Here is a 27,478-nt window from a genome sequence, read left to right as displayed (position 1 = left end):
CCATCTAAAAGTCCTCGGGTTAAAACCGAACCACAGGAAAAAAATTGTTCTTCTGAGCAACGATGGAAGTGCCAGATGAAGTAATTCCCCTCAGCATGAAGCAAGGGGCGAAGGGTGATGTTTTGAAACCACCTTTTGTGCCAGATCCTTCCCATTCTGGGGAAAGAGCGTAGTAAGGGTTTTATTTTGACTTTTTTTCCCCTAAATACTTTTGTGTTCCCCTTCATCGCTTCTCGGTAGGATGTGGAAGGAAGGTGAATGAAAGAGGTTAGAACAGTGTTTCTCAACCTCGGCAACTTTAAGTTGGGTGGACTTCAACTCCCAGAATTCCCCAGCCAGCTTGGCTGGCTGAGGAATTCTGGGAATTGAAGTCCACTCATCTTTTAAGTTGCCGAGGTTGGGGAAACTGTTTTATTTGATCGAATGAAGTTGTTGGTTCACATTTGCTACTCATTCAACACCTTTTCTTCAAGCCTTACTAGCATCTGTTAGAATAAATTAATCCTTCAGATGATATTCATTTTTACGGTCGATATTCTTCCTAGCCAAGGAAGACTGACGTCCTTCCATATTCGAATGTCAACCATTATTTTTTTCCAGATCTGTAAAGAATTAGGTTTGAATAAACCTTTATTGTTTCTCTTCAAGCAAATCCCCAGCTACTTAATTCATTTACTAGTGATATTAAGCTCTGCTGTTACTCGCAACTGACTGGCAATAAAATGACGGGCAAGATTTCACTTCAGAAGGTATTTATTCATTCCTTTATTTATCTCCTGTCTTTATTATTTTTACAAATAACTCAAGGCAGCAAACACATCCGACACACTTTCCTCTTCCTATTTTCCTCACAACAACAACCCTGTGAGGTGGGTTGGACTGAGAGACAGTGATTGGCCCAAAGTCAGACAGCTGGCTTTCCTACCTAAGGCAGGACTAGAACTCATTGGGTGATTGGCCCAAAGTCACTCAGCTGGATTTCATTGCTAAGGCAGGATTTGAACTCATAACCTTCCCCTTTCCAGCCTGATGCCTTAAACCGCTAAACCAAATTGGCCAATTGTATACATTTCTGACAGATAAAGGGGAAAAAACATGTAAAATTCCCCTTTGAAGGCCGGTCCTGGCAAAAAAACAACAACAACTCCAAGACGTAATTCTTGCAAATCTGAAGCAACGAGGTTTGGGATTTTGTAATTATTCTTTTCAAAGCTGTTGCATATCTAAAACCCTTCCGCTCTGGGGTAAGAAGGACCTTATTTCAACTCAACAATTGCTACAATACAGGTAGTCTTCAACTTACGGCCACCACTGAGCCCACTGTTGCTAAGTGAGACAGTTGTTAAGTGAATTTTGCCCCATTTTACGACCTTTCTCACTGCAGTTGTCAAGTTAGTAAGAGTGAACCTGGATTCCCTGTTGATTTTGCTTGTCAAAAGGTCACAAAAAGGGGATCACGTGACCCCGGCACACTGCAACCATCGTAAATACGAATCAGTTGCCAAGTCTCTCAATTTCAATCACGTGACCACGGGGATGCTGCAACGGTGGTAAGCGTGAAAAACAGTCGTAAGTTACTTTTTTCAGCACCACTGTAACTTCAAACAGTCACTAAATGAGCTGTCGTAAGTTGGGGACCACCTGTATCTGGTGGGCAATGGTATGGAAAAGACTTCATGAACAGTCCTGGCACGTGGGGTGGACCATGCGCAGCTTACATCATGATCGAATAATCCAGGCCATGAATGGTGCTCCAGTCGGTAACTTGGCTAATGTCCTCACTGCCCGAACGGCGCCTGGCTCTGGTTCTCCTACAGAAGATTCTGGAAAATTCCCTTCGGAACTTCACCCCTCCAAAAGCATAGACCAAGGGATTGAGGCAGCAGTGGGCGAGGGCTAAACTCCTGGTGATCAAGAGTCCGGAATCCAACACCTGCTCCCACTCACAGTGCCGCTTCAAATGGCCCAGACGTTGAAAGATGTCCACCAGTATCAAGCCATGGAAAGGGCACCAACAGGCGATGAAGGTGATCCAGATGACCAACAGGAGACGGAGAGGCAAATGCTTGCTCAGAAGCCCAGCCTGGTGCAGCTTGGTGAAAATCTGACTGTAGCAGTAGACCATTGCTTGGACAGGCCACCAAAAACCCAGAAGGAAGAAGATCACTTGTAGGCCCAGTTTCCAGGAGTTGGCATCCTGGACCTCAAAGCCCAGCTGGCAGACCAGAGTCATGGCTTCCGGGACGTAGGTGACCGTGCGGAAGTGGAGATCCACAGCAGCAAACGCGATGCCGATGCCCCAGAAAAAGGCCGAAGTGAGGTAGATGTGAGAACGCTTCGCGAAGAAGCGTGAGGGTGTCCCCCGGACCACCACGAAGTAGCGCTCAATGCTGAGGTAGGTCAGGAGAAGGATGCTGGTGACCACGTTCATGGTGGAGAGCCCCTCGGTCAGCTTACAGAGGAATTCTCCAAAGGTCCAGCCGTGGATAAAATAGGCGGCTTGGAAAGGGAGGGTTAAGACCAGAAGGAAATCGGCCACCGCCAGCTGGAAGAGGTAGTGGTCAGCAAAGCGCCAGGACCGGTGACTTTGGCCCAAGATAGCCAGCACCGAGCTGTTGCCCAGCAACCCCACCACGAAGACCAAGGAGAAGAACACGGGCACAAAATAGCGAGCGAAGGCGCTCACTTCGGTGGGAAGGCACGGCTGTGCGTTGGGGTTGATCTCGGGCAACGTGCCCAGCTGAGAAGGAAGGAAAAAGAGAGAAGTTTGGGGAAAATTCTCAAGACATCCCTTACGCACAGGCGCCTGCCCATGCCTCCTTAGGGATTGCGGGCGGTTGGTGGTGTTGTCCAGTGGTACTGCTTTTTCTGCTGGCTGGATTGCTAGTAGCTAACAGGAGGAGTAAACTAGGAGGGAAGAAGCTGATGGAATGGAATGGAAAATTATCTGGATCCTTTCCCTTGCTCAGTTGCAGCTTTGGGGAAGGAGGGAGGGAGGGGAGGAGAAGAGGGGAGGGAAGGGGAGGGGAAAGGGGAGGAAGGAAAAGAAAATATCCCATAATATTTAATGCAACTCTGAGAGCAGGACTTTCTTTTTTTTCTTCTTTCATTCGTTTTCTCTCTATTCTTTCCATCCTTTTCTCCCCCTTCCCCGCTTTCCTTTCCTTTCCTATCTTTTTCTTTCTTTTTTTCTTCCTTTCTTCCTCTTCTTCTCTTCCTTCCCTTCTTACTTTGTTCCCTCCTCTGCTCCTCCTCCTCTTCCCCCCCTACTCCTCCTCCTCCTCTTCCTGCAAATGCAATCTCTCTGCGCTCTCCCTTCCCTGCCTCAAGCCATGTACTGTGAAAACCCCACAGAATCCAAAGCTCCCCCCCCTCCCTCTAAGGATTGGGTCCTGGCTGGAAGCAAAAGTAGGTGGGGGAGCCTTTGCCTGCAGTCAAACAGGGAGGTCACTTGCACACACAAACAGGATTGGCCCAAGGTATTTTGCTGACCAAAGCAGCAGATAAGACGGCTCCCTCCCTGGCTGCATTGTACACGCACCACGCTTGGTCTGGCAGGTCGGCATACTCCTGTCCTCCTGCCCGTGAAGCAACAGGAGAAGCTGGACGTGGTGGGTCACGCAACCCTCCACGCTCTGCAAACCTCCCAGCACCAAATGTCCAAGGGGCCAATCCAGTTGGGTTGAGCTTGCCAGTCTACTTTTCAAAGGAGAGGCTCAGCTAACCCGCTGGCTATTCCAACAGCCTAGCATTTTTTCCCCCTCGACCTTGACTGCTTCGAGATGTGTAAGGACTTCAACTCCCAGAATTCCCCAGCCAGCTAGGCTGGCTGGGGAATTCTGGGAGGTGAAGTCCACACAGCTTAAAGTAGCCAAGGTTCAGAAACACTGGAGTGACCTACCTCATAGTAGTCCTCATCCTCGTAATTGGTGGATTGATTTAGTTCCATCGTTGCGTCCAAACGTTATCCTTGACTATCCTTCTGTGTTGTTGTTTTCCCCAGGGTGGACTCACTAATGTGGGGAAGTCACCAGATCATCTGGTGGGAGAAGGAAACCCACACATTATGAAAGGTTTCCCGATGGGGAAGTTTAACTGCAACGAGGGCTGGTTGCTTTTTTTTTTCTTCTCAGCCGCTTTGGCCAAGGAGCAGTTGGAGAATCGTGGCCTCGAACCCATTTCTGAAAATCCCAATATACCCCAAGGTCACGAGTGGGCAACTCTGGCCCCTTTATGGCCTGTGGACATCAACTCCCAGAATTCACAGCTCCTTTATGACCTGTGGTCTTCAACTCCCAGAATTCATGACCCCTTTATGACCTGTGGAGTTCAACTCCCAGAATTCATAGCCTTTTATGACAGGTGGAGTTCAACTCCCAGAATTCATAGCCTTTTGTGACTGGTGGACTTCAACTCCCAGAATTTATAGCCCTTTACCACCTATGGACTTCAACTCCCAGAATTCATGGACCCTTTACAACCTGTGGACATCAACTCCCAGAATTCACAGCTCCTTTATGACCTGTGGTCTTCAACTCCCAGAATTCATGACCCCTTTATGACCTGTGGAGTTCAACTCCCAGAATTCATAGCCTTTTATGACCGGTGGACTTCAACTCCCAGAATTCATAGCCTTTTATGACTGGTGGACTTCAACTCCCAGAATTCATAGCCCTTTACCACCTATGGACTTCAACTCCCAGAATTCATGGCCCCTTTACAACCTGTGGACATCAACTCCCAGAATTCACAGCTCCTTTATGACCTGTGGTCTTCAACTCCCAGAATTCATGACCCCTTTATGACCTGTGGAGTTCAACTCCCAGAATTCATAGCCTTTTATGACCGGTGGACTTCAACTCCCAGAATTCATAGCCTTTTATGACTGGTGGACTTCAACTCCCAGAATTCATGGCCCCTTTACAACCTGTGGACTTCAACTCCCAGAATTCACAGTCCCTTTCTGACCTGTGGGCTTCAGGAAGAGGAGGAGGAGGAGAGGAGACTAGGAAAAAGTAGCAGAATAAAATAAAGAATGCAGAGATCCCAGATACAGAAAAACACCAAAAACGCAAGACTTACAATTAGTCAGCCAGAACATTGCATTAAAAACACTCTCATCTCATTCAGCATTTATATTTTTTTAATGTTAGAATGTTGAATACATATAGAGTTAAGCTCCTTTTTCCTTGACATCTTCTCTCCGGTAATGGACATCCAGAAGAATTGAGCAAAAACGAAGAGATGACTTTCTTCTCTCTCATCTGTCCATATTGGTATATATTCGGTTCAAAGATTCACTCAAAAAACTGTTCTCATTTCGCCAGATTTAGATAAGACAAAATAATCTTCGACTATACATTCCAGAAGGGCAGTCAAGCGTTTACAATCAGAAAACAAGGACACGACAGGAGTCAATGCAACGGAATAGCAGATGCCTTCAACCAACAACTCGGAGGTTTTGGCACGAGCCTTGAAATCTTTTGGTTTGGGGCTTTGGGAGTTTTCGACCCCAATCTTCAACCTCAGAACGTTGCTCTCTTCGAGTGGAGGAAGAAACTGAAATCATGAACAGGTAACCTCAAAACCATATTGAGCAACCCGTTTCTTGAGTCAGACGTGGAAGCGATAATGTTCAAAAACAATCGGGATTGCCGGGACCCCCACCTCTCCGAAGAACAATTGTTTTCAGAACTGTGAAAGTCTGAATGAAGCCTGATTCACAGAGGAATTTCTATGCTCGTTTTTGATGCCAGACATGCAGGCAGTCCTCAACTTTGAATGACAGCATAAGAGAGTTGGAAGGGACCTTACAGGTCATCTAGTCTAACCTCTTGCTTAAGCAGGAGGGGCCTATACCACTTCGGAAAAATGGCTGTCCAATCTCTTCTTAGAAACCACCTGACTGTTGGGAGCAAAATGTCCATTGCTAAACAAAGCGATTGTTAAATGACTTATCTCTGATTTTACCAGTTTTTTGCCGTGGTTATTAAGTGAATCATGCAGTTCAATAGATCACATAGTCGTTAAGCGAAACCAGCTCCCCCCCCGCCCCCATTGGCTTTGCATGTTGGAAGCTGGCTGAGAAGGTCACAAATGGTGATCACACATGACCCCAGGACAGGAATTTTAATCATGACACAATGGTCATAACTGTGAGGACCGGTCATAAATCACTTTTCCCAGTGCTGTTGCAACTTTGAACGGTCGCTAAACGAACAGTTGTTAAGTCGAGGACTAGCTGTACCAACGGAGCGCCATGTTCCCTCTGCTTGCAGAGCAGCGAGAGGAGAATTCTGGGATAGCAATGGCGTCCATTCCCCATCATCCAGTCAGAGCTGAAGAAGAAGCGAAACATCTTCAAGGAAAAACAACGAAAGTCCAGTCAGAACTGAAGAAGCTTCTTGGATGGGAAGCAAAATGTCTTCAAAGAAAAACCAGAAAGACCAGTTGCCTCGTGAGAAAGTCACCTTTGGGTCAATGGCGTCCTTACGGCCCCAGATCTTTCTAGAACGCGGCATAGGAGCACTCTGTGCTTTCGGACCAACTCGAATCTCTCTGCTGGCTGAAGGACCTGGAATGCTTCTTCAGGAAGTTCTGATTGATGCAGCCGAATCTCCTCAGCACGGTCAGGAGCTTGTTCCGGAACTTGACGCCGACAAAGGCGTAGAGCAGTGGGTTGAGGCAACAGTGGAAGAAGCCTAAGTTGGTGGTGACGTTATCGGCAAACTCCAACGCCTCCCACTGGCAATCCTCCTTCAGGAGGCCCAGCTGGAGCAAGGTGCTGATGAACTGCACCAAGTGGTAGGGCGACCAGCAGAGGAAGAAGGCCGCCACCACCACCAAGATAACCTTGAGGGCCTTGTGTTTTTGGAACCCTCTGGAGCGCAAGAGGGTGAGGATAATGTGGGTGTAGCAGTAGATCATGGCCATCAGAGGGAGCAAGAAAGCCACCAGTTGGTCGATGACGATCAGGGCGATTCTCCACATCTTGCTACTATGAGGTGGGAAGGCCAGGGTGCAGGAAGTAATGTTCAGACGGCTGTCAAACCCGGCCCTCAGGTACATGAAGTCGGGCACCGTCAGCAGTAAGCCGACGAGCCACACCAGCAAAGTGGTGTAGACGATCAGGAAGCGCTTGTTCCTGTTGTACATCCGTATGACGTAGACGATGGAGAGGTACCGCTCAAAGCTGATGCAGATGAGGAAGAGGATGCTGGTGTAGAAGTTGATCTTCAGGATGCTGCCGATGACCTTGCAAAGGAAGTCCTTGAAGATCCAGCCCAGCACGGCCTGGGCAGCCCAGAAAGGGAGAGTGAACACCAGAAGAATGTCCGCGATGGCCAGGTTGAGGATGAAAATGTCGGTCCCGAGTAAGGGGACTCTGTCCAGTAGCAAGACAGCGATGACCATCAGGTTGCCTCCGAGACCCAGCAGGAAAATTAGGGTGTAGAAGGGAGGCAGAACCTCCTTGGAAAAGTTCTGGTAGGAGTTCAGATCGCACGGCTGGGCTACGCAACAGTCATAGAAATAGCTGTCGTTGTAGTAGTCCATGAACTCTTCGCTATAATTGAAGGACATGATGAAATTTTCCATCTAAAAGGAGGAAACATGGTAGAGGATTACTTTAGGTTATTGTTCAATTTTATAGCTTATTTTAACTGTTTTTGGTGGTGGCCTGAGGCTCAAAAACGCTGTGACGGGGATATAGGCAGTCCTTGACTTACGACCACAAGAATAGAATGGAATGGAACGGAACAGAACAGAACAGAACAGAACAGAACAGAACAGAATAGAATAAATAGAATAGAATAGAATAGAATAGAATAGAATAGAATAGAATAGAATAGAATAGAATAGAATAGAATAGAATAGAATAGAATAGAATAGACAGATTGTAAATAATAGAATAGAATAGAATAGAATAGAATAGAATAGAATAGAATAGAATGGAATGGAATGGAATGGAATGGAATGGAATAGAATAGAATAGAATAGAATAGAATAGAATGGAATGGAATGGAATGGAATGGAATGGAATGGAATGGAATGGAAATGGAAATGGAAATGGAAATGGAAATGGAAATGGAAATGGAAATGGAAATGGAATGGAAGAATTAGAATTAGAATTAGAATTAGAATTAGAATTAGAATTAGAATTAGAATTAGAATTAGAATTAGAATTAGAATTAGAATTAGAATTAGAATTAGAATTAGAATTAGAATTAGAATAGAATAACAGAGTTGGAAGGGACCTTGGAGGTCTTCTAGTCCAACCCCCTGCTCAGGTGGGAAACCCTATACCATTTCAGACAAATGGTTGTCCAAACCTCCAGTGTTGGAGTATTCCCAATTTCACAATTAAGTCAAAAATTTCTGTTGCTAAGCGAGAGTTATTAAAGGAGTTTTGCCCCATTTTACGACCTTTCTTGCCACAGTTGTTAAGAGAATCACTGCAATAGTTCAGTTAGTTAAGTGAATCTGGCTTCCCCATTGACTTTGCTTGTCGGAAGGGCGCAAAAGGGAATCACATGATCGCAGGATGCTGCAACCGTCATAAATATGAATCAGTTGCCAAGCGTCCAAATTCTGATCGTGGGAATGTGGACTTCATTAGTATTATGGAGCAACATTCTTAGCATAACTACATTAGTATAATGGCTTAGCATAACATTCCTAATCTGTTAGCATAATCATCTTAATCTACAACAGTGTTTCTCAAATTGGACGACTTTTAAGATGTGTGGACTTCAACTCCCAGAATTCCCCAGCCAACAAGGGAAATGCGCTGGTTGGCTGGGGAATTCTGGGAGTCGTACTCCACACATTTTAAAGTCGCCAAGTTTGAGAAACACCACACTACATGAAATCCTCTTTACTCCATCACTGATCAGCTGGAGACTGCTTGTACCACCTCACGGTGCAAACCAGGCTTGTCTGCTTTTAAGAGCAGGTTGCCGGCGTCTTCTTCCCTTCGCTGCCTGCCCACACAGTCGACACTCAGGCAAAAACCCCTTTCGTTTCAGTGCCCATGATACAAATAATTTGTTGTTGTGCAGATTCCTTTCCCCAATAGGGCATGCGATCATCAAGAGAAATTTCACGTTGAGGTTTGGTGAGTATCAGGGATGACATTCTCAAATCTTTGAAGAAAGCCACATAGCTTTTGCTCTAAAAGAAGCCGCAACTTGGGGCCAATGAAAGAAACCCACCAGGCACGTGTCGAGAGAAAACACAATTCCCCTGAGCTTCATCTCAATTGCACAGACAGTTTCTATTCCTGAAAGGGGCATTTGACTTGATTTTAATTTCTCGATTTCTAAGCAGAAGATTCTTTGCTGAAGGATATGACCTTTGGCATGAAGGTACATCGCAGCTGAGGTAGTTTTATTCTCCTAGAGAGCCGACTGAAAAAGAAGAAACTAAGAGAAGATCAACCAAAATGATTAGGAGGCTGGAGGCTAAAACATATGAAGAACAGTTAGGGGAATGGGGTATGTCTCGTCCAGGGGTCTGCAACCTCGACAGCTAGAAGAACTTGTGGACTTCAGCTCCCAGAATTCCTCAGCCAGCATAACTGGCTGAGGAATTCTGCAAGCTGAAGTCCACGTCTTCAAGTTGTCAAGGTTGCAGATCCCTGGTCTAATCTAATGAAAAGGACTGTGTGTGTGTGTGTGTGTGTGTGTGTGTGTGTGTGTGTGTGTGACACGACAGCTATGTTCCAATATTTGGGGGGCTCCTACAAAGACAAGGGGATCAAACTATTTTTGAAAGCACCAAAAGGCAAGATGAGAAACATCCGATGGAAACTAACCATGGAGAGAAGCAACCTAGAACTAAGAAGAAATTCCCTAATGGTAAGAGCAATCAACCAATGGAACAACTTGCTTTCAGAAGCTGTGGGTGCTCCATCACCGGAGGCTTTCAAAAAGAGATTGGACAACCATTTATCTGACATGTTATAGGTTCTCCTGCTCAAGCAGGGGGTTGGACTAGAAGACCTTCAAGGTCCCTTCCAACTCTTATTATTATTCTATGTTCTAAGGTTCCTTGGCCTTTACAATTTTGCAACAAAACTGCAGGGTGACATGCATAGTGCAAACATCGTTAACAGAGTAGACAGAACCAAAAAACAAAAAATCTTGGCTTTCTGAATCAGATTTTAGGGTGGAAGCCATGATTCTCCACCTCAGCAAGTTTTAAGATGGGTGGACTTCAACTCCCAAAATTCTCCAGCCACCATGCATGGACTGGTGAATTGTGGGAGATGAAGTCCAGGCTCCTTAAAGTTGCCGAGTTTGAAAAACATTGTTGTGAAGAGTCTCTTTTGAGACCAAACTACTTGGTGGAGCAGTGGGCTAATGCCTCCTTAAGTAACACCAGCTGCCTGCAATTAGTGCAGGTTCGAGTCCCACCAGGCTCAAGGTTGACTCAGCCTTCTATCCTTCCGAGGTAGGTAAAATGAGGACCCAGATTGTTGGGGGCAATTAAGCTGACTTTGTAATAATGCCGCTTGGGGTGTGTGTGAAAGCCCTAATAAGCAGGCATATACATAGAATGAAGGCTACTGCTAAGCTTGTAAGCCGCCCTGAGTCTTCGGAGAAGGGCGGGATATAAATGGAATTAAAATAAAAAAAATAAAATACTTCTAGAAATTATATGGATATAAATACATAGGTTTTTCTGGGTAGTCTCTTATCCAAATAAAGGCAGGTCCGTAGTTGCTTAGCTTTCTCTACAAGAAGGGCCAGGATTTGCTGGATGTCCTCTGTTGCTCTGGTGATGAAAATTTTGGCATATTGCATTTGGAGTTTTTTTTTATGAGATGTAAATATCTTGTATGTAGCTCTCCTTCCCTGAAGCGCCTTTTTGCGTGTATCATAACACGTATTAAAAAGGAGAAACGTTTTGGTCACGCAGGGTGGCTGCCATCTTGACATGTTATCTCAATACAGCTGGAAAAATTAAATATTTTCCAGAATATATGGTCTTCTCAGTTGCTGGCTACACCTCTCTTCTTACACCTAGTGAGATGTGTAAAAAAAAGAGATGGAGCTTCAATCATGCAGTTGCAGCCACCAAGTTGACTTTTTCTGCCTGTAGCAGTTGCCAGGTGCTGGAGGAGGAGGAAGAGGAGGAGAGGAAGAAGGAGAAGGAGAAGGAAAATGAAAGAGGAGGGGAGGAGAGGAAGAGGAGGAGGAGGGGAAGGAAGAAGGGAGAAGGAGGAGAGAAAGAAGAAAGAAGGTGAAAGCAAAGAAAAGAGAGGAGGAGGAGGAGAAGGAAGAAGGGAGAAGGAGGAGGAGAGAAAGAAGAAAGAAGGCAAAGGCAGAGGCGAAGAAAGGAGGAGGAGGAGGAGGAGGAGGAGGAGGAGGAGGAGGAGGAGGAGGAGGAGGAGGAATGACGATGTCACCATGTTGAAGTTCATGTCTACACCTCTCTACTATTTCTGGAAAAGGTTGTCAAGTTTATTTTTTATTCTTCAGAGTTGCCACATTACACCCAACCTGCGAAAGAGAGGTTTTTGTGTGATGACTGTGCCTAGATAAGACTGGAGATTAGGAGTGGCATTTCAGAGAATTTGCAGATGGTGCTATAGATGCTTGTGCTCTGTCAGGTACTGTCTACCCACGAGGGGAAACGTCTGGATTTGCAAACGTTACTGGCATGCCTGTTCTGTACCAGCCTGCTACCAGCCCTGCAGAAAAGGCAGGGACAACCCCTTTTACAAGAAGGCAAGAGGCTGGAATTAAGCCTGCCAAATTTATTGATACCAAAACAAACAAGACACGAACCAAGAAACAGGAGCTTTTCAAGCGGTTGCCTTCAGCAAACCAGCCCTCCCACACATTCCCCCTTATATACAGTTCAGGGCGTGGTTTCTCTCTGCCTCCTTCCGAGCAGCCCCATTGCCTTCCTCTGTTTACTCCTGATTGACTGCCTCCTGCGTCGAGCGTCCTTGAACAGGGCCAGCTGTGGGTCATCTTCATCCATGCTGTCAGGCTCACACAGCTGGGTCTCCATTGTGACCAGGTGGGAGGGGCCTGGCTGAGGGCTCTCATCAGCAAGCTCTTCAACACCCCCCTCCTCCTCCTCTGAGTCGTCCGAGCCAACTGCCGAACCCACAGGCTGACCCTGAATCACAACAATGCCCAGAGTTTCTGTCTTTCTCGTTCGGCTACGCCCGCCGGGGGAGGCAACCTTGGCTCTTTTATGACTCGTGGACTTCAACTCCCAGAATTCCTGAGCCAGCATGGCACAGCTTGGAAACCTCTCCCTTTCCCCTCAGCGTGGCTGGCTCAGGAATTCTGGGAATTGAAGTCCACGAGTCATCAAAGAGCCGAGGTTGCCTACCCCTGGGCTACGGTCTCCTCTTAAATCCACCCTGGTGCTCATTTGTTCCATTTGTTTGGACATTTTGAACTGTATTTTTGACTGTCATCAATGTCTGGAAACCTATAGCAAAACTTTGCAATTGCTAAAAGTCACAGGAGACCTTTTTAATACCTATAAATAAAACCACACCCCCTTTCAAGGGTTTTACAAGTTTTTTTAAACAGCTTTACCTTTTGTTCGTCTTGCTCTTTTTATTTAATCTCTCTCTGTTTTTTTTAATGGTGTCTTCCCTCCCCCCCCACCCCGTCCCTCCACTTCGCTTTTTATTCCAACTGAATTTCCTTTTGAAACAAGTCTTTTAATATTATTTTTCCGGAATACCTTGGGGAGCACCTGCGGCCGGCGTCAACTTCCCTCCGCCCAGTACGCTCCCACAGAGAGGGCCTCCTCAGGGTGCCACCGGTCAAAGAATGCCGACTGGTGGCCCCCAGGGGGAGGGCCTTCTCTGTGGGTGCACCGGATCTTTGGAACCATCTTCCGGTCGAGCTCCGGATGGCGCCCGATCTCCGCTCCTTCCGGCGCGATCTTAAAACCCATCTTTTTGAACAGGCTGGCCTGGCCTGATGGGACGGGGTTGGATTTTATAAATGGATTTTAACTGTTAATCTGTATTAATTTATTATGGGCACTGTTTAATTACTTTTTAATAATTTTTAATTTTTGTATCTTGTTTTTATGTATTGCCCTGTTCACCGCCCTGAGTCCTTCGGGAGAAGGGCGGTATACAAATTAAATTAATAAATAAATAATAAATAAATTTTTACTACAGGGCAGTAGCAGGAAAGCCATTTGTTAAGGTTGTTTGGATGCCGTTTGATTTTACAAACAAAGCAAAACGATTTTTTACAAACAAAACAACCAATGAAATAAAACTAACCCCAACTTCCCTCCATTTCTGGAGTTAAGAACGGGTGAGTTTCTAAACAGAGAATAACGTCTCATCAACAAACACCTAATCTAGCTGTCCACATGCTGTCATTCAGAAGGTAAATAGATTCAGTAGTTCTGGCTGGGAAAATGTAGAAGTCTGATTTCCAAAATCTGGATCCAATCCAACAGCCAGATTTATTTTAGAGGCCGAATTAATTAGGTCTTCTCCGGGAAGGATCAACTCATGGGAAAATTACTGACTTTACATGCATAGGATCTGAGGTCCAAGGCCTCACTGAGGATTAAGGGTAAATTAATTTAGTTCTGAGTCGTTGCATTTTCAAGGCAACGTTGAACTGAAATCTAGCATTTTATAGGAACAGTTCTCTATATTTTTCATTGCACGCCCACCAGAGTTGCTCTATGTGTGAGATGCCAGGTTTCTAAGTCTGATAATAAAATATTTTGTATTAAAATCTGCCAGAATTTTAAACATGGAAACCTATTCAAGACAGCTACATGCAAAATACATCTATTTATTTGAAAACATATGAATGTGCATTCTATTACAGAAGTACGGTTGCTGGAATTGGGTATGTCAAGTTTGATGAAGAGAAGGACGAGGGGGGGACATGATAGCAGTCTTCCAGTATCTCAGGGGCTGCCCCAAAGAAGAGGGAGTCAAGCTATTCTCCAAAGGGCCTGAAGGCAGGACAAGGAGCAACGGATGGAAACTAATCAAGGAGAGAAGCAACCTAGAACTAAGGAGAAACTTCCTGAAAGTGAGAACACTTAACCAGTGGAACAACCTGCCTCTAGAAGCTGTGAATGCTCCAACACTGGAAGTTTTTAAGAACAGGCTGGACAGCCATTTGTCCGAAATGGTAGGGTTTCCTGCCTGAGCAGGGGGTTGGACTAGATGACCTCCAAGGTCCCTTCCAACTTTATTATTATTATAGCTTTACAGTTACAATTAATTGCTGGTATGAATGAGAAAACTGATGCTGACAGCTCCATTCCCTCCCCATCACACTCTCTACTTCCCCCTACAGATAAAAAAAGGATGCAAAATATATACAGGTAAACCTCAACTTAACAAGAGTTTGTTTATTTTTTATTTATTTTTTTTATTTTAATTCCATTTATATCCCGCCCTTCTCCGAAGACTCAGGGCGGCTTACAAGCTTAGCAGTAGCCTTCATTCTATGTATATGCCTGCTTATTAGGGCTTTCACACACACCCCAAGCGGCATTATTACAAAGTCAGCTTATTGCCCCCAACAATCTGGGTCCTCATTTTACCTACCTCGGAAGGATGGAAGGCTGAGTCAACCTTGAGCCTGGTGGGACTCGAACCTGCACTAATTGCAGGCAGTTGGTGTTACTTAAGGAGGCATTAGCCCACTGCTCCACCAAGGCTCTTTGGGACCGTTCCAAGTTACAACGGCACTGAAAAAAGTGACTTATGAACATTTTACACACCTATGGCGGCTGCTGTATCCCCATGGTCATGTGATCAAAATTCAGATGTTTGACAACTGAGTCATATTTATGACGGCCGCAACATCCCGGGGTCATGTGATCCCCTTTTGACAAGCAAAGTCAATGGGGAAGCCAGATTCACTTAACAACCATGTTGCTAACTGAGCAATTGTGGCAGGAAAGGTCGTAAAATGGGATGACATTCACTTAACATCTGTCCTGCTTAGCAACAGAACTTTTGGGTTCAATTGTGGTCGTAAATTGAGGACTACCTGTATATATTTTAGGTAAAGGTAAAGGTTCCCCAGCACACGCGTGCTAGTCGTTTCCGACTCTAGGGGCCGGTGCTCATCTCCGTTTCAAAGCCGAAGAGCCAGCGCTTGTCCGAGGACGTCTCCGCAGTCATGTGGCCGGCATGACTAGACGCCAAAGGTGCACGGAACGCTGTTACCTTCCCACCGTAGTGGTCCCTATTTTTCTACTTGCATTTTTACATGCTTTCGAACTGCTAGGTTGGCAGAAGCTGGGACGAGTAACAGGCGCTTACTCTGTTACGCGGCACTCGGGATTTGACCCGCCAAACTGCCGACCTTCTGATCGACAAGCTCAGCATCCTAACCCACTGAGCCACCGCGTCCCTGTATATATTTTAGAGGGCATTTAATCTGTGTTAATCTACTATGGTATACAAAAATCAAAAGAAATCTGGTAGAAATCTTTACCGTGCAGTTATCAAAATATATATTGCAAAGGCATCAATTTTCCCAAGCTGCAGCTCAAAGCATAGCATTGTTAGAAACAACAACAAAATGTTTATTTGGTGGAGCAGTGGGCTAATGCCTCCTTAAGTAACACCAGCTGCCTGCAATTAGTGCAGGTTCGAGTCCCACCAGGCTCAAGGTTGACTCAGTCTTCCATCCTTCCGAGGTAGGTAAAATGAGGACCCAGATTGTTGGGGGCAATAAGCTGACTTTGTAAAAATGCCGCTGGGGGGGGGGGGCGAAAGCCCTAATAAACAGGCATATACATAGAATGAAGGCTATTGCTAAGCACATTGATTTGTGCTTTAGATTGTAAGCCGCCCTGAGTCTTTGGAGAAGGGCGGGATATAAATAGGATTTTTAAAAAATGTTTATTATGTTAGTTTAGCAACAAAATGCTTATTACAATGTTACTTGGAAAGAAAAAAACCAAAACCAAAATTCAACCAAAGTCTGATAGCGCTTTTCCCGGTGACTAACACATTTCAAGTTCTGTGAAACGCAGCTTGCTTTATCAGGGGCAACAAAGCAGCTTGTAAAAGCTTGTGCGTTTTAATAAAATGTATTTGTCAACAGAAAAAAAGCCTCTTGGAGCCTTGCTGGGGCATTGCAAACAGGCCATTGTTTTCAGAGCAGCAATAATCTCTAATCTCTAAGCAAAACCAAGTCGGCTTAACGTTTAAGGAAAGGAGATAGGTTAGATCTCTGTTATCTGGACTTTTCTACGGGAAGAAAGATTTCTGGATATAAAGATAAGCTTCCCCCCCCCTTTCTCCCTGAAACCTAACCCAAGATAATTATGGCTTCAGAACATAAAAATAAAAAAAAATATCTGCCTGTCTACATCCAGGCACTCAGATGAAAGACAGGGGTTTCATGCCTGCGGTTTATTATCAAGGCAGCTTTTGATGCATCAGATTTTGCATCGCTTTTGAAAACAAGAAAAAAGTGAAAGAAAAAAGTTCCAGAGGAGCAATAGAAGAAAAATAGATTTAATCTCTTAGTACAGGGTTTCTCAATCCCAGCAATTCTGAAATGTGTAAATATAGTCAACTCCAAGAATCCCCCAGCTGGCATATTTGGGTAGCCCTGTTGGAATTCCAAATACAGGGGTAGCTAAGCTGTCTGATATCTTGCTTTATTATCCTCTTTCTTCATCTATGTTTGCACCTGGGATGATGCAATTTTGTAGTCTCTCTGACCCATAAATCTTGCAGTTATTCACAGGGCTTGTGTTTCTCAACCCAGGCCACATTTAAGATAGGTGGACTTCAACGCCCAGAATTCCCCAGCTTAGCATGCGACATTATCCCCACCCCCATCCCAAAGTCAGTCAAAATTATAGGATGGGCAGTCTCCAAATGTAATAAATAAAATACAAACATCTCCATTTTGCTCAGTGTGTTCAAAGGGAGTCTTGATGAACATCTCAAGTTGCTACACCATCTTCTCTATGAACATAAATTTGATAGGTCTTCTTTTTTTTCAATCATTAATAAAAGTTAAATGTCTATGGAGATTCTCAGTCATCCATGGTTGTCCCAAAGGTGCTTCTTAAACAGGTAACTGGACTTGGTGTTTTTTTTTCCTTGAAGACATTTCGCTTCTCATCCAAGAAGCATCTTCAGTTCATCAAAACGGCTGAAGCTTCTTGGAAGAGAAGTGAAATGAAAGAGCACCTGTGAGACATTAATACGGTTTTAGCTATTTATTCATTGTTTTAGCTATGTTGTACACTGCCCAGAGTCACTGGCTTTGTGAAATGGGTGCCTGCGGTATACAAATTGGACAAACAAATAAATAAAAGCAACAGTCTCTTCTGTACTTTCTCTCAGGAATTTCTGCAAAATATATCTCCTGAAGTTCTCCTGGGACTATTATTATTATTATTTTCTAAGAGTGGGCATCAGAATTTCATTTTAACATGCACCATTATGTATACGGAACTCTGTTTTTCCCCCCGGGTCCTTTAATTCCTTAGTTCAGGCTAGGGATGGGGTGACTGGATGGAGCTGAGCATTTACTGACCCGATGCCCTTCCTGACGCCTATGTGGAGTTTGCAGCAGATTTTTTTTTCTTTGCACCCTAGGAGAGAGAGAAACATCTGCCCGCTACCTAGGATTGAATTCTCAACCTTCCAAGTGAGAGGCAAATGTCTTCACCACTACCACACCGCTCGCCATTGTGGGTACAGAAAAATAACAATAAAGTTTATCTCATCTAACCTTATTATTGGGAGCGATCATAATAGAGTTTCTGATGAGGACCCAGATTGTTGGGGGCAATTAAGTTGACTTTGTAATAATGCCGCTGGGGTGTGTGTGTGAAAGCCCTAATAAGCAGGCATATACATAGAATGAAGGCTACTGCTAAGCTTGTAAGCCGCCCTGAGTCTTCGGAGAAGGGCGGGATATAAATGGAATTAAAATAAAAATAAATAAATAAAATAAAATAATCAAGCTTATTTAACAGACTGAAAACTTGCCACAGACATCCTCAAAGAAAAGAGGAAATACAACATCAGTCCCCAACATAATTCTTCCGCTGCAGAATTATTTATTATTATACATACCGAATATTGTCTTCTGCCTTATCCATTCACTTAGTATTGTATTCTGTGCTTGGGATGCTCCAGAAATAACAGAATAACAGAGTCAGTTAGTTATCTGAAATGGTATAGATTCTCCTGTTTGAGCAGGGGGCTGGACTAGAAGACCTCCAAGGTCCCTTCCAGCTCTCTTCTATTCTATATTAATACCCTCCACAAGCAGGAGACCCTAGACCATCCCAGACAAGTGGCTGTCCAGTCTCTTCTTAAAAACTTCCAGTGTTGAAGCATTCACCACTTTATGAGGCAAGTTGTTCCACTGGCTAATTGTTCTCACCGTTATTTCTCCTTAGTTCTACGTTGCTTCTCTCCTCGATTAGTTTCCATCCATTGCTCCTTTCATAAATACGCGGCAATAATAGCCCGATTGTGACCCGCCACTACAGTTTGGAGGTAATGCGTCCTGAAAATCTAAGTCTAATCTACACTGGATTTATCTTTAAAGGTACAGGGAAAAAAAATCAGAGAAATCTGTGACCATTTTCCTCAAGTTGCATCAGTACAGTTTGATTGATTAAGCAAATTTATATACCCATAAATTAAAACTAAATTTGTACTTTATTGTAAACTAACAGATTATAGTTTGTTTAAACTAAAACTCAATTTATTTCATTCGCCCCTCTTCCTTAGAACCAATTACATCTACCTGTATTTGATGACACGAGAGTTCAGAAAAAAGAATTCCAGGCAAAGTATTCATCATTCCCTTAATGGAAAAGAATGCTTTAGAATATTGATATTCAAGCAATTGTTATTATTATTAGTGCATCTGAAGTTATTCGGATTTCCCCCCCCCCCAACTTCCATCAATTTTAGATCTGTAAGTCCCGTTGCCCATCACAGCTCACAATACTGGATCACCCTCTGATCCTCCAACATCTATATACAGTAATTCATTTTACAAGCACATTTTTAAAATTCCTTTCCGCAGTGCAAAATTTCCAAATATTGACCATGCATGTGGCGGTATCTTAACTCACCATGAATGAAGATGCTCTGAAACTGGGCAAAAGAGAGAAGAAGGTCGTCTGAACAGGAAGTCAAACAGGTGCGTTGATTTTATCTCTGCAGAAGAAATTTCCCGCCGACAGGTTTGAGGTAAGCATGACATAGTTTGAATATTAAAGATCTAAGACACATCGCTCGGGCCAAGGATATTTGTAGGGCCACAAAGCCCTTCCGGAGCCCCCAAATTCCTCTATGATGGTATTAATGAACTTCAGCCTTACAAATTCCTGCATTTGCCAGAAATTCCAAACAGGAAACAGATCAAAACTCCTCTTAAAAACTCTAAAAACGGATGGAAAATGTCCTCCTTTGCAACTCAGTTCTGCCTGCATTGTATTATTTTCCAACCTCTGTTATTGAGATGCTTTTTCTTTTGAAGATACAGGGACAATAACGTCCTGGTTTTCCCCCACGCCAAACCTCTTGAGTCTGATGACCCGAATCGAGCAGAATATCCATTTAAAGTGGCCGACGCCAACAAGAAAAACGATTACATCTTGTTTTTCTCAAATTCCTCAATCATCCCCAGAGTTCTCCTTTGGAGTGGCCCTCAGCCTTTCTCGTCGCCAGCTTTGGGAAACTCCAGCCAAAGGCCACCTTAGAAAATCAGTCAAGTCACCCTTGCATCGAATTGTCAAAAAAAGTCTCCAGCCCGCTTTGGACTGTCAAAGAAGACAAAGAATAAGGACATGGGAAAAATCATTTGCCCACATGACTTGTCTTTCAGCAGCTGTGATAACCCAAAAGTTTTCTTTTGAGAAATCCGATCATTTACCATCAGCAGGCAGAATCCACGATGTAAAAACAAGAGAGAAACTGACATTTTTCACTTTGCATAGTGGTGCTCAGAATGTCATAATGGAACTGCTTCTATGCCTTAAGATGAGGGGGAGGGGGACTCGGGGGGGGGCAACTATGGCAATTTTATTACCTGTGGACTTCAGCTCCCAGAATTCCTGAGTCAGCTATGCTCACCTCTGCCTTAAGATGAACTTCATATAACATGTGTTAAGATGAACTTCATATAACGACATGAGCCTTTCAGAAAACAGATGCCACCTACATACAGGCACAACAATAGTAGAGCACTGTAATTTATATGGGGCTAAGAGCCTTGGTGGAGCAGTGGGCTAATGCCTCCTTAAGTAACACCAGCTGCCTGCAATTAGTGCAGGTTCGCATCCCACCAGGCTCAAGGTTGACTCAGCCTTCCATCTTTCCGAGGTAGGTAAAATGAGGACCCAGATTGTTGGGGGCAATTAAGCTGACTTTGTAATAATGCCGCTTGGGGTGTGTGTGAAAGCCCTAATAAGCAGGCATATACATAGAATGAAGGCTACTGCTAAGCTTGTAAGCCGCCCTGAGTCTTCGGAGAAGGGCGGGATATAAATGGAATTAAAACAAATAAAAAAATAAGCTTAAAGACCGATAGGATACTTTTGTGAGGCCAAAGTGCAGAATAACAACAGAATAACAGAGTTGGAAGGGGCCTTGGAGGTCATCTAGTCCAACCCCCTGCTCAGGCAGGAAACCTTATACCATTTCAGGCAAATGTCTGTCCAGTCTCTTCTTAAAAACGTCCAGCACTGAAGCATCCACAACTTTTGGAGGCAGGTTGTTCCTCTGGTTAATTGTTCTCACTGCCAGGAAATTTCTCCTTAGTTTTAGGTTGCTTCTCTCCTTGATTAGTTTCCATCCATTGCTCCTTTCATAAATACATAACAATAATAGTCCAATTGTGACCCACCACTATAGTTTGGAGGCAATGAGTCTTGATAATCTAAGACTAATCTACACTGGATTTATCTCTAAAGGTACAAGAAAAATGTCAGGCAAATCTCTATTTTCTTCAGGTTCCATCAGCACAGTTTGTTTGATTGATTAAGCAAATTTATATACCCATAAACTAAAACTGAAGGGACGCGGTGGCTCAGTGGGTTAAGACGCTGAGCTTGTCGATCAGAAGGTCGGCAGTTTGGCGGGTCGAATCCCGAGTGCCGCGTAACAGAGTGAGCGCCTGTTACTCGTCCCAGCTTCTGCCAACCTAGCAGTTCGAAAGCACGTAAAAATGCAAGTAGAAAAATAGGGACCACTACGGTGGGAAGGTAACAGCGTTCCGTGCGCCTTTGGCGTCTAGTCATGCCGGCCACATGACCACGGAGACGTCCTCAGACAAGCGCTGGCTCTTCGGCTTTGAAACGGAGATGAGCACCGGCCCCTAGAGTTGGAAACGACTAGCACGCATGTGCGGGGGAACCTTTACCTTTACCTTTAAACTAAAACTAAATTTATAGTTTATTATAAACTAACAGCTTATAGTTTGTTTAAACCAGGGGTAAGCAACCTTAGGGATGTGGTGGCTCAGTGGGTTAGGACGCTGAGCTTGTCGATCAGATGGTTGGCAGTTTGGCGGGTCGAATCCCGAGTGCCGCGCAGCAAAGTGAGCGCCTGTTACTCGTCCCAGCTTCTGCCAACCTAGCAGTTCAAAAGCACGTAAAAATGCAAGTAGAAAAACAGGGACCACTACGGTGGGAAGGTAACAGCGTTCCGTGCGCCTTTGGCGTCTAGTCATGCCGGCCACATGACCACGGAGACGTCCTTGGACAAGCGCTGGCTCTTTGGCTTTGAAACGGAGATGAGCACCGGCCCCTAGAGTTGGAAACGACTAGCACACGTGTGCGGGGGAACCTTTACCTTTACTTTAAGCAACCTTGGCTCTTTTATGACTCGTGGACTTCAACGCCCAGAATTCCTGACTCAGGAATTCTGGGAGTTGAAGTCCAAGAGTCATATAAGAGCCAAGGTTGCCTACCCCTGGTTTAAACTAAAACTAAATCTGTTCCACTGATTAATTGTTCCATCCGGAAATTTCTCCTTAGTTCTACGTTTCTACTCTCCTTGATTGGTTTCCATCCATTGTTTCTTGTCCTGCCTTCAGGTGCTTTGGAGAATGAGTTGACCCCCCTCTTCTTTGTGGCATCCCCTCAAATATTGGGACTCTGCAGTAGCAATAGCAACAGCACGTAGACTTCTATAGCGCTTCACAGAGTTTTACAGCTCTAAGCAATTTACAGGCTCAGCATATTGCCCACAACAATCTAGATCCTCTGCTATCATATCACCCCTAGTCCTTCTTTTCATTAAACTAGACAGACCCAGTTCCTGCAACCGTTCTTCGTATGTTTTAGCCTTCAGTCCCCTGATCATCTTTGTTGCTCTTCTCTGCAGTCTCTCTAGAGTCTCAACATCTTTTTTATATCATGGTGACCAAAAAGCGTGGTCTTACCAAGGCATTATGAAATGGCCCATGTTGGCTAATGGATGTTGCCACAGCAATATGAGGCCAGTGTAGCTGGGCTGTCCTATTTCAGTTATCAGTAAGTATCTGGGTACATTTCAAAGTGTTAGTTTTAATCCATAAATTCTAACAAGGCTTGGTTCTGATTTACCTTCAAAACTATCTCTGAATAGAGTAAACTTGAAAATGCAAGATTTGGCTGATATTGACCGTCACGGCTGTTAATTTGAAAATGAATCAAGCACCTACACAGAAAGGACAAAAGCCAGGAATTGCATTAATTTGCAAATTAAGTGCTGAAAAATTAAGTTGTTGAGTCAAAAAATAGTCATAGAAAGTGGCACCAGATGGCAGACAGAAAGGGCTGGGTGCCTAATCCCTAATCTGATATTTCTCAACCTTGGCAATTTTTAAGGTATGTGTTACTTCCCAGAATTCCCCAGCCAGTATTCCTGGACTTTGACTCCCAGAATTCCCCTGCCAGCGTGTGTGAACTTCAACCCCCAGAATTCCCCAGACAGCATGTGCAGACTTCAACTCCCAGAATTCCCCAGCCAGTGTGTGAACTACCAGGATTCCCCACCCAGCACGTGTGAACTGCCTGAATTCCCTGGACAGCCTGCATGGACTTCAACTCCCAGGATTCTCCATCCTGCATGGCTTGCTGGGAGTTGCTGAGATTGAGAGACGCAGATATACTGTGCATGCAACCTACTGTTTTGCTCTCTTTCCTCCCCAGTTCTAACCACGGTTTCTTTGCACCTGCTGACGCCCAGCTTCTACAGCTCGATCTATTCTCCGACCACTTCAGAGAAAATACAGGAAGTAGAGTAACACATGGCGCTTTCATTTTCACACCTTTTTCAGCACGGCTAAGGATAGCGGGTTTTTCATTCTTCCTTCTTCTCTTGCGGTTCCTGATTCTGCACCACACTCTTCACTTGCTGTGTAAACAGGGGGAAGCTGTGTGGTTGAGAAAAGAGCTGGCAGGACGTGGGTTTGTACGAGAAGTGATCGTCAGCAGTTCTTTTTTTTCTATACCAGCATCCGAGATCTGTCCGCTGGCTATTAACGAGGCTACTGCCAATGGCCATCTTCATCCTTAAACCGGCCTTTCTCAACCTTAGCAACTTTAAGATGGACTTCAATTCCCAGAATTCCTCAGCCAGGGTGTTTTGAAGCTGGGTGGACATCAACTTTTAAAGAGAGGCTTGCTGTTGGTGCCAAGTGAGCACTGCTATGCCAGGCAGTAAAGTGCTGCCCAAACTGCCCGTTTTCCCCAAATATTGAGGCTTTCCCCTTGTTTTAAAATAAAAATATGGGGGAGAAAAGACATTCCTCCTCAAAGTGGAGGAAACTGTTCTGCTATATCCACAGCAGGCCACTCCTCAAGAGATCTCAGCCAGCCTTTCTCAAGCTCCACAACTTTTAAGATGGGTGGACTTCAAATCCCAGAATTCTGGGAGAGGCCAAGTTCACCTAGCTTAAAAGTCAACCTTTGGGAATTCTGGGGGTCGAAGTCCACCCATTTTAATACACGCCAGCTGGGGAATTCTGGGACGCCAAGTCCATCCATCTTAAAACACACTGACTGGGGAATTCTGGGAGTTGAAGTCCACCCATCATACACAGCCAAGGCCAGAGGCATTAAAGCTGCCAAGATTGGAAACCCCTGATCTAGAACATAGGGAAAAGCTGGGCACGGAGTTCTGGGAGTTGAAGTCCAACCCAACTTAACAGAGAGCATGCTAGCTGGGGAATTCTGGGAGTTGAAGTCCACCCATTTTAACGCACACCCAGCTGGGGAATTCTGGGCTGCGCTTCCAGCTCCTTCCTCCCTCCAGATTCTCATCCATGTCAAAACTTGGGAGTCTTTTTTTTGTTGTTGTTGTTTTTAATGCATTTGCAATTTTGCAATTGTCTCGGGAGCGCCAGACGCGGCGCCTGCGCACTCGGAAAGGCTCAGCAGCCACGGGACCAGACCGGGGGGAGGGGATGGGCCCGTCCCCGGGTGATGGTGGGGGACGAAGACCCCCCCCAGCCTCCATCGCTGGAACCCAGAGAGCGCCCCCCACCCACCCAAGGCGGACACCTCGACGCCCCTTCCCGCCCCCACCGCCTTTCTCTGCGAGAAAAGCCCCGTTCCCTCTCCAAGCGCATGCGCAGCAGAGATGGAAACCCCCCCCCGCGGGCATGGGTGGGTGGGTGAGCGAGCGAGCCGGGCCACGGTCACGTGATCTGTCAGGTGACCCGCCAAGAGGAAGTCGCTGTTTCCTGGTTGGAAAGGTGAGTGTCTGGACTGCTGGGTAACAGTAATGGTAACAGTAGCAATATTTATTGATTTATTTATTTATTTGTTTATTTAATTTCTATACCGCCCTTCTCCCGAAGGACTCAGGGCGGTGTACAGGGCAAGAATAAAAATACAGAATTACAAAAATTAAAAAATTAAATTAAATTAATCTAGCCCTAAGAATAAATAATTCAAAATTAAAAATAACCCGAATCCATTAGACCAGGCCAGCTTGTTCAAATAGCAGTATAACAGTAGCAGCTGGAATCCTTTGCAGCAATCCCAGCCTAGGGTGGGGGTGGGGGTGGGGGTCCAACCTTGCCAACTTTTAAGACTCGGGGGACTTCCAACTTCCAGAATCCCCCAGCCAACTCCTTCAACCTCCCCGCTCCCCCAGGGAATTCTGGGACTTGCAGTCCACAGGTCTTAAAGTTGCCAAGTGAAGTTTAAGTTAAAGTTACAAAGAAGAGGAGTGGGGGGCGGGTGTCAGCTTCTTTTCCAAAGCGCCCGAAGGCAAGATAAGAAACCATGCGTGGAAAGTAACCAAGGAGAGAAGCGACTCGGAATTAAGGAGAAAACTTCCTGAGAGTGTGAATAATTAACCGGTGGAACAGCTTGCCACCAGAAGTTGTGGGCGCTCCAACCCTGGGGGCTTTTAAGAAGAGACTGGACAGCCACTTTTTCTGGAATGGTGGATGGTCTCCTGCTTGAGCAGGGGGTTGGACTAGAAGACCTCTGAGGTCCCTTCCAGCTCTCTATATAGAAATATTAATAAATTAAAATTAAATTAAATTATTCTGATGGATTGACGGCCAAGGTTGGACACCCCTGACCTAGACTCTTTTGCATGCACACTTGGGAATGGACTCCCTTTGCACACAACGGGGACCCTTTCCACCCCCTGCAGGGGAGGACATGGAGAAGTCGGGTGGATGTGTAAGCGGGGCAAACAGCTGCTTTCCCTAAGCTGGGTCCTTAGCAAAGCCCAGAATCCCCAGCCGCTATTCCCCTACCCATGTGTTAAGAAACAATTTCTGAGATTCAAGGTTTCAATGTGGGGTCCTTGGTGCTTTCGTGACTTGGTTTTTTTTACGTTTCATGACCCAACTAGGGAATATCCTCAGTGCTTGAAGGGAGTGGGGTTTGTGGAGTGGAGGAGGAAAAGGGGAGGAGGACTGCGGGGTCCTTGTTGCTTCCTGAACTTGGTGGCTTGTTTGGAGATGTCTCATGATCTGACCGGGTCACGTCATGTCACGCTAAGCCACATCCCAACAAAAGGCATGTCCTCGATTTATGGCCACAATTGAGCTTAAAATTTCTGTTGCTAAGTGAGACATTTGAGGGAGTTTTGCCCCCTTTTACGACCTTTCTTGACCACAGCTGTTAAGAGAATCACTGGTTGTTAAGTAACCTGGTTGTTAAGTTAATCTGGCTTCTCCACTGACTTTGAGGTTGCAAAAGGGGATCAAATGACCTGGGACAGGTCAACGGTCATAAATATGAGTCAGTTGCCAAGCCTCTAAGTTTTGATCCCATGATCATGGGGACGTAACAAAGGTGGTAACTGTGAACAGTGGTCAACAAACAGGGTCTTCCTCCCCTGAATCTGCTAGATCTGCGTAGTAGATTGCTAACACTTATTTATGAACTAACCATGTCAAGGTATCCAGGGATTGGGGGGGGGGGGCGTACTTTAATCCACTGCAGGTATGTTCTATTTGGGGTGTGTATTAACACCAGCTGCCTGCAATTAGTGCAGGTTCAAGTCCCACCAGGCTCAAGGTTGACTCAGCCTTCCATCCTTCCGAGGTAGGTAAAATGAGGACCCAGATTGTTGGGGGCAATAAGCTTTGTAATAATGCCGCTTGGGGGGGGGGGCTGAAAGCCCTAATAAGCAGGCATATACATAGAATGAAGGCTATTGCTAAGCTTGTTAAGCCGCCCTGAGTCTTCGGAGAAGGGCGGGATATAAATGGAATTAAAAAATAAATAAAATATTCCAGAATGGAAAGATTCCTCCTTCAGGCCTGCCTCTCCAATTCTCCACTGTGCTTCCTTTCCTTTTTTTAAGGTGATCCAGAAATGATCTCCCCGGGGTACAAAACTGTCATCCAGGGTGAAGCCTCGGAAACCGACTCGGAGGAAGAAATCAATTGTTCCGCCTCTTACCAAGCGGCTTTCAGCTGCCCTTCGGGAGTGCAAGTCGCTGGGGAAGCCTCTGAAACAGACGAGGAAGATGAAGCCCGAAGTCCAACTGGATCAAAAGCCGAAGCTAAATTGATCGTGACAGATTTACCTCCTCTGATTGTTTACAAGAACGAAGATTCGGAGTCTCCCACGGCAGTGGAAGAGAAGCCCGCCGTCCACATCAAACAGCGAGGCCGGTACAGCACTCTGTTGCAGCAGAAGCTGGTGGAGAGTAACGCCCGCTTATACTACGACATCAACACCACCATCAAACAGGTCTACCAAACCGCCATCAAGGAAATTGGAGCCATTACTGGACAGCTGAGCAATTCCCAAAATGGCATCATCAACGCTTCACACCACATCCGGATGGTTCTGGAGGACCTGCGGGCCGTGGCGGAAAAGATAGACATTATCAACAGCTGTAGTTTGTTACCTGATATCCAGATAGAGGTGCCTTCAGCGCACACCTGACACACAGACTGCTTCCTGAACACGGCTGTTCAAGGGGGGTGAGATTGTAGAGCTCGGCAGAAAACTGAAATAGACTGAGCTGTTTGTCCAGAGAAAAGAAATC

General features: G+C 45.2%; 3 protein-coding genes across 3 annotated transcripts; 1 reads left to right on the top strand and 2 right to left on the bottom strand.

Moving 5' to 3' along the window:
* Window positions 1–1,714: 1,714 nt before the first annotated feature.
* Window positions 1,715–3,949, bottom strand: LOC308671853 (C-X-C chemokine receptor type 3-2-like; the record flags this gene model as incomplete). Its single annotated transcript, XM_081334336.1, has 2 exons — window positions 1,715–2,740; window positions 3,902–3,949. 2 exons carry the CDS (start codon window positions 3,947–3,949, stop codon window positions 1,715–1,717), a joined length of 1,074 nt encoding a protein of 357 aa, XP_081190462.1.
* A 1,256-nt stretch (window positions 3,950–5,205) lies between these two features.
* Window positions 5,206–7,581, bottom strand: CXCR3 (C-X-C motif chemokine receptor 3; the record flags this gene model as incomplete). Its single annotated transcript, XM_081334335.1, has 1 exon — window positions 5,206–7,581. The coding sequence occupies one exon, from the start codon at window positions 7,579–7,581 to the stop codon at window positions 6,508–6,510; it is 1,074 nt and encodes a 357-aa protein (XP_081190461.1). The 3' UTR covers window positions 5,206–6,507.
* Window positions 7,582–24,682: 17,101 nt separating this feature from the next.
* Window positions 24,683–27,476, top strand: BLOC1S3 (biogenesis of lysosomal organelles complex 1 subunit 3). The gene is made up of 2 exons (XM_081334883.1): window positions 24,683–24,707; window positions 26,786–27,476. The coding sequence occupies exon 2, from the start codon at window positions 26,797–26,799 to the stop codon at window positions 27,373–27,375; it is 579 nt and encodes a 192-aa protein (XP_081191009.1). The 5' UTR covers window positions 24,683–24,707; window positions 26,786–26,796; the 3' UTR covers window positions 27,376–27,476.
* The last annotated feature ends 2 nt before the right edge of the window (window positions 27,477–27,478 follow it).

This window comes from Vipera berus (assembly GCF_964194415.1).
Source record: "Vipera berus genome assembly, chromosome: 9".
Lineage (NCBI taxonomy): Eukaryota > Metazoa > Chordata > Lepidosauria > Squamata > Viperidae > Vipera > Vipera berus.
The sequence above is the reverse complement of the archived record's forward strand: the minus strand, read 5'-3'. Positions and strand labels throughout refer to the sequence as shown.

Excerpts from the sequence above, each read along its gene's own strand:
- BLOC1S3 (XM_081334883.1), top strand. The coding sequence starts at position 26,797 with ATGATCTCCCCGGGGTACAAAACTGTCATCCAGGGTGAAGCCTCGGAA.